This window comes from Struthio camelus, chromosome 11, assembly GCF_040807025.1.
Source record: "Struthio camelus isolate bStrCam1 chromosome 11, bStrCam1.hap1, whole genome shotgun sequence".
NCBI classification, from domain to species: domain Eukaryota; kingdom Metazoa; phylum Chordata; class Aves; order Struthioniformes; family Struthionidae; genus Struthio; species Struthio camelus.
The window spans coordinates 11,172,150-11,184,734 of NC_090952.1; the positions used below are offsets into that span (position 1 = coordinate 11,172,150).

Genomic DNA, 12,585 nt, shown 5'->3' on the forward strand with positions numbered 1-12,585 from the left:
TTGTTATATTATTCCACCCACCTTAATGCCGAGCCTTTTGGCGTCGCTACGCCGTAGCCCTTGGAGTCGAGGTTGCCGCCGACTTTCATGGTGTCGCAGGGCTTCCGCTGCTCGATGTACTCGTTCATGGTCGACTCCAGCAGGAAGGCGAACTTCCCCTTTGACTTGCGCACCCGTGCCACCCCGTCTGCTGTCGTTTTGGTGAACACGGAGGGCTCTGCTGACTTCATGTATGACCACATTTTCTCGTAGACGGCTATTTTTGATCTCTGGGGTGGAGGAAAGAGAGGAAGTGAAGAACAATTCCTGCTGGTGACCTGGTCTTCGTACACTGGACCTAGCATGGTGCCTAGCTCCCTGGACTTGGTTGGCTTCCAGCAATTAACACCCTATAGCTGATTAAGGCTAACAACTGAAAGAGTACAGCTAATTAAGAGCAAGATACACGCGCTACCCCCCCCCCCCCCCCCCGAGCAATTACGAAACAAAAAAAGTGGTTGGGAAGGGAGGAACCACATCTGAGACATTTATTCCACTAATTGCCATTTAATTGGTAATCAGAATGAGAAATGGTGCATGCCCACCTCATTCCCAGGGTTTCCTGTTAGGCGGTGTTATTATCCACGAGCATGCTGCTCTAATGCCAAACGCAGTGCTCTTACCCATAAGGGCACTGCTCTAACACCAAGGCGGAGAGAGAATGCTAAATCCGAGCTCATCTCTCGTGGCCAACACGTGCAAAGAAGACTCGCCTGTTCACACAGATCCTCAGTATTGGTTTTTGTTCCATCGCAGACTGTTAGCAAACACAGACATTTGCTTATGAAAAGTTCCCAGCAAGGCAGTGTGTGCTTTTCACAGAGGTGATGAAAGGTTTATGATATGAGAACCGCTCTAGCGGCCTCTTATAATAATGCTCATAGGAGGGATACAAATACTAATTACAAAAACCTTTACTAACCACCTTTACTAATCAGTGATCCAACTTTCTCTGGTCAGAGTTTCACATTTGCCTAAAAGATAGCAAAAACTCTGATATTTGTAGTGGGCAGAAAAATTTGCTGGTTAACTGCTTGATTGCAGTGTATGTTTATTTTTTTCAGTTTGTTTGGTTTTGAGACCAAGCCAATCATAACATCTAGTTCAACATCCATATTTTGTGAATCTCCAAATGCTGAGGAGTGTGTTACTTCACCTTCTCCCTCTCCCCCTCCAGCAATATTTAAACCATCCAAACATCTTAAAACCATCTGAAGAATCTCAAGTATTCATATATTGCACTATCACTTAAAATTTCCTGCTTGATTGATAGAAGGCAGGAATGCTTACTATACTATGGTAAAGTTTAGAAATTCAAAGGATTTATATAAGACTCAGTCTAAGCTGTGGTTGTCTTGCATTTATGCTTCCAAATTGTTGCCTGTTTCCTGTTCACAGCCGCTCCTTGCAGAATGGGAATGAAGCATGCAGGAGCTAGATCTAGTCCAAATTTAACAAACTTGTGGCAGATGACTGTTAATGTCGATCAGCCTGAAGATCAAGACATGTTTCCTCTTCATTCAGGATAATTTAACATGTTTCGACTAATACAATGCTCAGCATCCACTCTCCAAACATTTCACAGAGAGTAAATCCTATCTTTGCCATTCCTCATATTAAAATGCTCAGCGAATGTAGCTATGACTGATAGAGAGGAGCACAGAGGGCAAGATTTTATTTTAATTATCCTTCCTGGTGAGCTGAAAAACAACTGAAAATGCAATCCAATTAAAATCATCACAATCGACAAGGGGAAATCAGAGAGACACCAATAATGCAGCTTCGTTAAGACTGAGCTGGCTGGGCGGGGGACTAAAAAACAAGCAAGAGGGATTTAAATGGAGAGCGTCTCTTGGATAAAAAACGGAGATATGGATTCTCGTTTCACGTATGAGGAATGAAGAAGTAGTTGGGGAAAGGGAGTGTAAATGGGGTGGCTGGTGCCACCACAGTGGTGCCGGTGGCTCCGTGGCTGCTGCTGTCATCGCAGGTGGCCGAGCCTGGTGGCAGCTGGTGGGGACCTGTACAAGAGCAAAGCTGATGGTTTAGGCAGAACGTGGAGTTAACTGAGACCCAGCCTGCCTGCGCTTTTTACAAAACACGCTCCTGCAGAAACATTACAGGGACAGGCTGGTTGGCCAACACTGACTGCATAAGCAATGATGATTCGGATGTGTCCTAGTTTGAAGGTGCTTGTCCTTACAACCGTAATCTTCTTGTAATATAAATAGTACAAACCCACCTGCACATTTACATTTACAAATGGGCATCTAAGGGACAAAAGGATGGTTAAAAATATAGCTTTATTGTTTCTCTTTCTATCTTTTAGAAAGCTAAAGTGGTTTTCCTTGACAGATTTTGCATACACTAAATACGCTTTTGCTCATTTCCATCTGCCGAGTGTACCTTTAATTACACAAATGAACCATAATTTCTTTTCCCTTTCATCTTCTAACTTACTCTGGAATATCTGTCTTTAATAAGTTCTTTCATACTCTCTCCAGCTGGCCTGACTACCTAAAAGCAATTGCCAATACATCTGTGCATTTTTAATAATAATAGTCATCTGATGAGTGCCAACAGCACACTCAGAGCTGTAAATGGTCCAAACAAAGCATTTTCCCTGTTCCAAGAGCAAAAGGTGACTATCATCATGCTTCAAAATACAAATTTCCACACGCTTCATAAGACCACCAACGTTTTAAACGTCAACAAATAGCCTTAGGCTTTATAGCTTGCTCCCTTCATTTAACTCTTCTGTATGGTACGGTTAATAAAAATCAGTACACATTTCTATACGATCATTACTCACATCTTTTTCCATCAGGTATGTTTTTCATAAGATCTTGTTACTACCAAGTCAACTACATGAGTATAGCAGTCTGGTCTGATCTGGTCTGTTGAGGTAGGCCAAAATGCACTCTAGTAATGAACATAGTATTGTATATAGAGTAATGAACATGTAATGACTGGAAAAGGTAAAAAACCCAACGACAACAAAGGAGAAAAGCACCTGACACTTACTGTTTTAGGAAGGGAGAGGGTTTGGATGGGGAATCCTGGTTGAATCCTGTGAATTTCCCAGCAGCCGGATGGCCGAGGGCTGTGCCTGCCTCCCGGCAGGCGCCCAGGGCTGTGCTGCTCCTGGCCCTCGTGCCCCCTTGGCACTGCTCTTCACAGTCAGTCCTGACTTCCTAATGAGGCTAAAATAATTATTTGGGATGAGCTGCCTTAGAGAAAGAGGTGATGCCATCAAAGAAAACGCAAAAAGCCAAAAAACCTACTCCGAAGCGCTCAGAGGTTTGGTTAGGGAGCTTTTTGTCCCAAGAACAGTATCTTACACCTCAACTAAATGAAACGAGGAGCTGACCAAAGATCATTGTAGTCAAATACATAACTGATGATACAAAAGATGGTATTTTGATTGAGCACTCTTCTTTTTCTAGTTTTCCAGTTGCCTTGAAAACCGGAAGCCCCAAAAGACTGCCAGAAAACTAATATTTCTTTCTAACTATAAACCTGCAAATTTTGTATTGAAAGAAGGTGTTCATCCTTTTTTCCTCCCCTGCAAGCGTTCACACTGTATGTCACAGTTTCTGCCAGAGCTGACGTGTCACCCCTGGACGAGTCTTACACCTGCGGGAGGGGGCAGACAGCAGGCACAGCCGGGAAAAACAGGATTTATGCTCTGAAATAAGGTAGTCACCAGCACTGACAGATCTGCACTGCTGCTAGATTTCAGTAGCAGTAAAACATTTTCCTTCTCATTAAAGTGTTACTTTTAAAGAGATCTTTAGAAAAAAAGCTTAAAAGACAAGATTTAAACCAATTCAAAGCCCATAACTGCAATAACTCCCTCTGTAACTCCCATTTCATTTCTTTGATACTGCTCTCAAGAAGTCCGTCACACACATTTCCCTGGGATTCAAGGGGATATTATTATCTTTTTTTTCTTAAAAGCAACATTTTCAGTGTTTCATCTAGGCCTTGGGACACATTAAAGCCTCTTTTCGTTATCACAAGCTTACTGTAGATATAAATAGACCTAACCTTAGCTTAGTCAATAATGCTGTTTTTCCTCCTTTATTTGGAGATGTTTATGCATAAATATGAAACGTACACATTTCTGTCACCTCAGCCGTAAGGGTGCATTTTTCCCTGGGGTGCGGGCAACACCCTTCAGTGCTAACAGCTATAGCAGCTCTAATTTCCTACCTGCCACGGATGGGAATTTACTTCATTTGTGCCATTATAGATCAGTACCTAAATATGTATTTCTCTTAGGCTGCAATGATTTTACTTTAAAAGAAAGTGCCAATTCAATCAATCCCCAATTTTAAACCTCATTTTTCATTCTAATTCTCCAAGTTTGTGTGTTTGGTTCCAGCATTTAAATGAAAACAAAAACCAAACCAAACCAAACCAAACAAACCAACCAACCCCACTGTGTACCATAACATCAAAATGAAAAGCTTCATCCAGGCTGGACTTAAGTGTTACATACATCAGAAAACAGGCAGATTTACCCATCAATTGCAGTTATTTCTTCAATCCATTCAAGAACAACAACAACAAAAAGAGCTAAATCCAGCATCAGCAAACCTTGCTTCTATCAAACAGGACCAGATGCCTTGGTTTCACATTTGCACATTTAAAACTGCCTACAGATACGATGCAAAACCCAGCACATCTTGGACGATTCATCAGTGTTGGTTAAATCTACCTCTAAAATACCTTTGTGATGACTGACACCTCTTCCACTGACTGAATTACCTTTCTCCAGTGTGGACATGTGTCTCAGACTTCTGTAAAGGTGACCCTGTGGCAGTTCCCTCCAATTCCAAGTAATGGCGAAACTACTGTATTTGAAAGAAATGGTATTTTTCCTCTATGCTTAAAATGTTACGGTGGTGCCCGTTGCCCATTTTAGACCGTTTTGTCCTTTCTGCCATCTTCTCCGTTCTCTGCAGGTCTTCTTCAAAACTGCCTCCCGCATCCTATTTGAATATTCTATTAACATGATCAAAATGGTCCTTGGTTTCTTAAGACAGGCACCATAAAATTGTTTCCCAACAGCAAAGCTCAATATGTTCTCATGGAGCTGAGCATTGTCAGTACTCCAGTCATGAGCCAAATTCACTCCACTCAATGTTACTTTTAAAATGTGTTTTATAGTCTCCTTTTTTACTTTTTATGTTTAAAACTTTAGGTTGTACTCATGTTAAATTTTTTATTCTTGTCTTCAAAACTAAGAGAGGGAGGAACAAACTTAAACAAAAAGAGAGGAGAGAAAGAGAAAAAATTCCCACAGTAATCCATGAGCTGGGCTATGAGGAAAAACAGGGAAACTCTTCATGATTGGCTGTATCACCGTAAAAAATGGAAATAATTCACTAGCAAGGCAGAAGACTCGGAAGAAAGCCAGTTACTTGCACTTGGTCTCAGGGCTGGTTCCAGGCTAATCTCTAATATACTTTGGAGTCGCTCAGTATGCATTGAAATGCAGTAAATGCAATGTGCAAGTGCAGTAAGCGTGAATGAGACAACCACAAAGCACCTACAGTAGCAGAGTTAACATACTCTCCTACTATACCAGCTCTATGACCATTTTATAGCTCTTTAACAAGGGGAATTTATAGTCCTAAGTTGCACAGATGTTGCTGATACAAAACATAAAGGTCCATACCAAGAACAGCGCAGGTATTTAATCTGAGTAATACATGCTGCCATTATATAGATGCACGCCTCACTGACATGAACTTAGGCAGTTAAATGTGAACCTGAACTTCATTACCATCATTCATTGCTTTTCTTCCATGTGTGCAATTAGCTCTTCTGCAGCTGCTAATGAATCCACCAGGTTATGACCCACCAGGGAGCAAGTTACTAGACAGGAGCGAAAAAACGCCAGAAGTCTGCCCTGGTCCATCTCCGTCTCCTGGCCTTAGGATCACTTTCAGATCCTTTAGTTTTGCTTTCCTGGGCTTTCAGCGCAGCAAACCCTGCCATGGAGTGGCTGCCGCTGCCCTGGTCTCTGGACGAGAGCTTAACGCTCCTGCCACTGCGTTTGGGAAGGGTGAGGGGTGGTGAGCAGAGCCCTCCGCCATTGCACGCAGCTCTGCTGCACATGGAGCTGGGCATCACGGCATTATGTTAATGCTAAAAACATGAGATCAAGACTATAAAGTGGGTGCCTCTGCCTGTGATTTCCAAGCCATTTTACTAATGAGGAAGAACTAGGTCTCACCGAAAGCCCGTGGGTACCATTACCCCCTCTCCCAACTGAGGGCAGAAAAGCAGAGATGTCATTTACTGAAGGTCACAGGGCAAAGTCTGATGGATCAATGTCGCAGCTTTTAACCACATATAACTTGTGATGCCAGCAATTTCCTTGCCTATACTGACAGAAAAATCAATCCCATCACTACATGCACCTCTTGTTTTTATTACACTCTCAGCAGATGAAAACAGGTCAGATGCCATGAGTACGCACAGGGCACTGACAAAGCCAGTCCCCAGATCTACCAAGCCCTAGGCACAGTTTATGAATGCAGTTACTTTTGCAGATAACCAGATGCTGCAGATAACCAAGGCTCAAGCACACATATTTGAATTAGTCCATACATTCATAGGACTACACAAATATAACATACTCATAAATGTAAAGCAAAAGGTGGACTGGTAGACATTAATATTTCACAGTCAAGTTTGTGATGTGAGACACTGTCATTTTGGTTTGATGTTACAGTTCACAAAGTTGTAACTTCTGCTTTAGAACCAGTATCTCTCTCTCTCTCTCTCTCCCTGTTGAGGAAAGGCAAGCACAGAGAGCTGAAGGATCAGACCCACAAAACGCAGGGCTGCTGGCTTCCTTCTAGGGTCCCTCAAGTCAAGATTGGGATAATCTCTGCAAGGGGCTGTGCAGACGATTACTGTCTGTCTGTGCAGTTGCCCCGACAGGAGCGCTCTGACCCGCCGGGGTATTTCTGTGCCCGAGCAGGGCCCAGGTGGGAGTCGAACAGGGAGGTAGTGGAGGGAGCTGGGAAAGGAGGCTCAAGCAGCAGCACCAGGCACACGGGCAGCTCAGGAAGAAGCTCGCAAAAAAAATCCTCCAGGCATCAGCAATATCACGGTTTTTCTACACCTGACATATGTAGTGCCTGAATTATAAGAGAATTTTCTACCTTATCTTATACAAACAATACAGAATAAGAGTTTTCTTTTGAGCCTATCTTCCTATGGATCATGGGCATTTTAAAAATGTGAGTTTTGGCAGCAGGCAGATAATGTGCTGTAACTGCTTTAGCAGACATCTTTTCTCAGGTGAGCTCAATTCAATAAACAGACAAGCAAATACTCATTCTGGCTGTAACTACCCCTCACTGACATGTCAGTAGCAGTCAGAGTAACAGAACGTAAATCAAGATTTTTAAAGCGTCCTTTCCTGGCGCAATACTGAACTCCACGCTAAGCTATATTCCTCTCCTTGCTTTCTGCTGCTGTCCGTTCCTCCATGTCGCAGTACCAATCAGAAAATTAAAATGAAACGCTTTGCCAAGACACAAGCTGCCTTTGCAAGTTCTTTCACACTCCCTGCCCACGGCAGCGCTCGCTCCACGCCTGCCCACTCCGCGTTTGGCCCTGGATAAGCGAAGGCAGAAGAGCGTTTCCAGCGCGGTACCTGAACACTGCCCGGCCTAATGAGTTTCCAGCTCCAGCCCAAATAGGCCAGTATACAGGCAGTGATGGAGAAATCCCAGTGGACTGCAAGAGGCGATGTTTCCTATCCACACTGTTAGAGCTTCTAAACCTTAATGTATTTTCTAATTATGCGAAAGTAACAGTAGCAGCACTGTCAGTAATTTATCAGCACCCATGTATTTTAGATGAACCCCTAACAAGCACATAATAATGTGACACAGCAGCACTTCATAAAGCTGGAGAGACTTGAAAACCCAGGGTCCTCACTGACTTGAGCAATGTCATTAGCATTATCACAGAGCTGTTCTCCAAAAAGTAGAACATTCAAACAGCCAGCGATTTCTCCCCCAGGCGCTCTCTCCTTCCCTTCTGTGCTAAAGACACAGTCACCAGTTTAACCCACTATCAGCCACTGTGCTGTATTTCACCATAGGCTTGGTCTCCACACACTTTGCCTGACCCTATGAAACAAATCACCTGCGTAATGCAACTAGCAACCCTATTCCTACTTAAACTGATTTCTAAATCAGTATCGAGATATACATGTCCTGGAAAGCCTGAACAGCAAACACAAGTAGAGCTAACAGGCATATACAATTTGCATGATTTAATACATATTATATGCAATTACTATTCAATATTTTTACAAGAATATTCAATATATTACACTATAATGATATATAATATATAACATTTATATATTAACATATGTACTTTTTATAATTAAGATAAAGGAGTGATTTATTGAAATGTTTATTAAGTATTGATTGAGAGTTTCTTTGAATCCTGGCTTGTCTGCTGACACTAATAAAATGGTTGCGGCACCTCGTCCCCAGGTTCCATACAAACATATCCCTCCCAGTGAGTGGATGACAGATGAGCGGCTAATTTTAGTTCCCACGAGGATACATTTTTCTTTCTAATACATAGGCTTAAGGACATTACATCATGGAAAACCATTTCTTTTGTAATTATGTCACATTTGATTTTCTACTCTCTTTAAAACTGCCTGTTAGCCATGTAGCAGAAGGGAGACACAATAGATTAAGAGGAAAAAAAAAAAAAACCCTGCCTGTGTACCATTCATGCAATGAAGAGGTTGTGATCTCTCTGCATACGTACACATTCATCTTTTAATATTTGTGCATACACCTACCTATTTAAAATAGGGAAGGGAGATATATGGGTGAATGTTTTTCATATTTTCTGTGTTAAAATATAGTTACAACACAGTATTTTTTCTGATTACTTGCTGCCATGTTGCCCATGAAAGACCTACATAGCTCCCATTTTGAAGCTATCACTTTTTCTGTGATGTTCTATTCTTTAAAGTCTATACATAAAATCACCCTTCAATACTTCTGTCAGGCCTTTATGGTGATTACCATTTATGGTGTTGCTTTGCTTTATGCCAAGAACATAGAAGGCTTAAAACTACTAATCACAGTTTCATCCAAAGACAAAAGCAAGGCATTTTTGTATGATTGCTGTTCTAGAAACAAGTCCTTCATCTTCATACAAGCAAAATATGTTTTGAAATTAGAAATTAAAGAGCTTCACTACAGATGAACTCCTCTGGGCTGCAGGCATGAAGTTGACTATAGTGTTTTTAATAGGCTCTGATGATGATCTCAATACAGTTTGATTGCATAAAACGCATAAAAATTGCATGGCAGTTATTGGTTCATAATTCAAGGCTTTTCCTTCACTGAACTGCGTTAGGTTCATTTCCCCTTCCTCCTGCCTTCACACAACCTCATCAGAGGAAAGCACTGAGCTCTTTACTGCGTGCCCCATGTGTAATACACTAGTGCCTCAGAATGTATTTCAGTCGCTATTCCCCCCTCTCCCCCAGGCACAGGGCTGGACTCCCCCGCTGCTTGACTGCCGGCGTTTCTGGGAGCCATCCCTTAAGGACTGGCATAACCCGCCGTGGGATGTCCCTCCACTCTGAGCCCCCAGGGCCACTGCAGTGGGAAGCTCCCTCCATACGCCTGCCCTGGGGCTGGGGGCACGGCTGGCGCACTGCTCACTGGATCTGGCCGGGCCACCGGTGCCCTGTCCCCCGCTGCAGACTTGCCACGTACAGTCTAGGATAAAGCACCGGCCGGCTGAACAGGAGGTGAAGCTTTAACTGCGCAAAGTGCTTTCTTTGGAAGGTTATCTCAGAATCCTCTGAATGGGTTTAAGGAACCCTCATGTAATTTTCAAGCTACTCTTGGTCAGTTTATACCCATCTTTTCCTGTGCTGGATTTTAGACAAATGCTTATTTTCTGCTGCGGTACTAATCTGTTTGGTGGGATTTTTTTATTTATTTTTATTTCCTTTTGAACAAAACCATTTTTTACGTCAACTTTAGTTTACCAGCTAAACAAGTTGCACTTAAAGTTCTTTTCAAGAGCTACGTCACCATTCCCTTTATCATGTTTACATTCCTTTTCTTACACCTGTTTCAGTATGAAAGCATCGTTCGTGAACACGGGCAACCACAACGGCAGACAGAATTGCAAAGCCTCATACCATAGCATCTCATGCTTTTCTTGCGCTTGCCAAACTGTTCAGACTTCATGAAACCAAGAGAGGAAAAGGGGACCACCTTAGGGACCACCCTTAACATGGCTTCCTCCGTCCTTAAAACTTACCTTTTTCTATCATATTTTTATGTAAATGTGAAGTCCAGGAAGGACACCTTCTGAAATTTCAAGTTTTCAGTAGAGTGTACTAGCTGGTCAGTGTGTTTGTCAATGATCAAGACCCACACAATGGATTTTCCAGAATCCATTCATAAGCCTCCTAGCGCAGTTATCAATTAAAACAAACCAGCAGAAATTCAAGAGCAATTTATATTTCTAAATGTCTAGAAACATGCACGTCTGCTTCTACTGAAGTTTAAATACAGCCCAATTTACATAAGAGTTTCTAAGTGGTTGTAAAGGTCACACTTTTTGAATATATGCATATTGGGTTCTGAAACCTATTAGAATGTGGTGTTAGACATAGGCTCAGTGCTGAATTTGGATTAAACGGTACTGTATTGATTTGATGAGCTGCTCAGATATGCTGAAAGTTTAACTGAATGTATTAGAAGATGTTAATTCTAACATACAAACCCTCAAAAGTAGTAGGTTAGCTATTTGTAATTGCATTCTAGTATAGGCCTTTGCCGGTCTTCAAGAAAAAGAAAGAGGCATTTTGTAACCTGAGACTTTTTGTTAATAAATATCTAAGGAGAGGTTCTTTGCCTTTTCAGTATGGATGAACGGCCTTTGAAAGCCAAAAGGGAATTGATGAAATCTATTGATTACCATTTAAATGCCTTTATAAGCTAATTACTACAAAATGTAAATGTTTCTGAGCAGAAACGAGCAACAATCACAAAAATATACGGAGGCTCATTTGGTTCTTAGATATTCTGGGGTGACAAATGCTCTGATGCAGAGTCACCAATGAGTGGGGAGAGTGAATAGGGCCTGCTGTGAAAACACTGAAAAAAATATGCTCTATTGTTGTAACTGTGAGAGTAATATTGCACTGGCAGCATTCATCATGCATGCTTGAAACAGCAATGTTGTATTTAGCTTTAATCTATATAGCTGGGCTAGTGTCTATCTGGGAGACATTGTGATGTTTAGGGAAACAGCCAACACTATAAAATAGGTCACTCGCTGGAATCTGCCCAGGTCTGAAGCGGCTGAAAGTCATCACCATCTGTTCGTGTGCAATGAGATGCTGGTAGCTGTCCAGCTCCTGGTAGATAGGTATCCACACTGTAAAAGAAACCTTCAAAAGTGATACTAATTGGAAATGGAGTTGGCAGAAAGAAGCCATGGACTGAGGGCTCTAAAGAAGCTCCGTCTCCAAGAAGGGGCAGACAAGAATAGCGGGTATTTAAAGCTCATTTATGTGGTGCCCTTCCGTGATGCATCAGGAGGCTATTCTTCCTTGCTACTGTTCATCTGGCATCTTCCACTGGCCGACAGCAGCCATTGAGATCAATACCTGGTCAATATCTCTGTTGAGAAACGTTTTAGCTTTGTATCTCCACGAAGAGATATATGCATGCAAGTGTATTAATGGCATCTTAGGAGACTGTCTATCCTGTGCCTCTTATGTAAAGACAAGGCACTGCTAAAAAACCAAGTTACGATTCTTGCCGCCTCTGTATTCACAGCCGAATAGCTTTTCCCCCACTAGTGCGGTTTTAGCTACCTCTCACATGCCACAGGCTGAGCATGTGGGTACATATGTATGGGCACAGCGTCTGGGAACATGCGCGTGGGCAAGCAGTACAAGTAGGTATTGCACTAACTTGCTCACACAGCTATCCCCACAGTTGTAAACGTCCTCCCTCACCGAGTATGGTTTCTGTAGGATACAAGATCCTGACCCACTCAGCCAGCTGCTGCATAACATTGGTTAAACGCTGATGGGGAATGGCAGGAAGAAGATATTCCCTTCACAAAGGGAATAAACATTACATTATAGCCAGGAGAATTCATGGCTTTTACTGACTGGGACCACTATCACTCCTGCTGATGCTCTAGTAGTAGTGAGAAAAGAGCTAACAGTGAGAACAGCACCAGCGCAGCAAAACCCAAACCACAGAGCAAGCACAGGCTGTGCAGCAGGCACTGAGAAACCAGGTATCCTCTAACAACTATTTCAAGTTTCAGCCATCTTTATAATCTTATTAGGTGTCTAATGAAGACTGTGCAATGAAGTATTTATGTGAACATATACATTCAATCTAAAGCAAAGCTTCTATCCTTCTCAAATCAACTGAAGGCGACTCTAATTGCAACAGCTGCATAGCTGCATCATCCTGTTCAAACTCATTACTCTGT

The 12,585-nt window shown here is 42.3% G+C and overlaps 1 protein-coding gene across 7 annotated transcripts in view; it reads right to left on the reverse strand.

Moving 5' to 3' along the window:
• The window catches only part of GRIA3 (glutamate ionotropic receptor AMPA type subunit 3), a 156,376-nt gene that overhangs the window by 22,842 nt on the left and 120,949 nt on the right, over positions 1-12,585 (reverse strand). For all 7 annotated transcript variants that reach the window (XR_011143383.1, XM_068956620.1, XM_068956616.1 and 4 more), the window contains one exon: positions 22-269. Coding sequence is in view for 6 of the 7 variants with exons in the window: in XM_068956620.1 (XP_068812721.1) it covers positions 22-269 (248 nt within the window). In the remaining variant the exon portion in view is untranslated. The remainder of the gene's footprint in view (positions 1-21; positions 270-12,585) is intronic.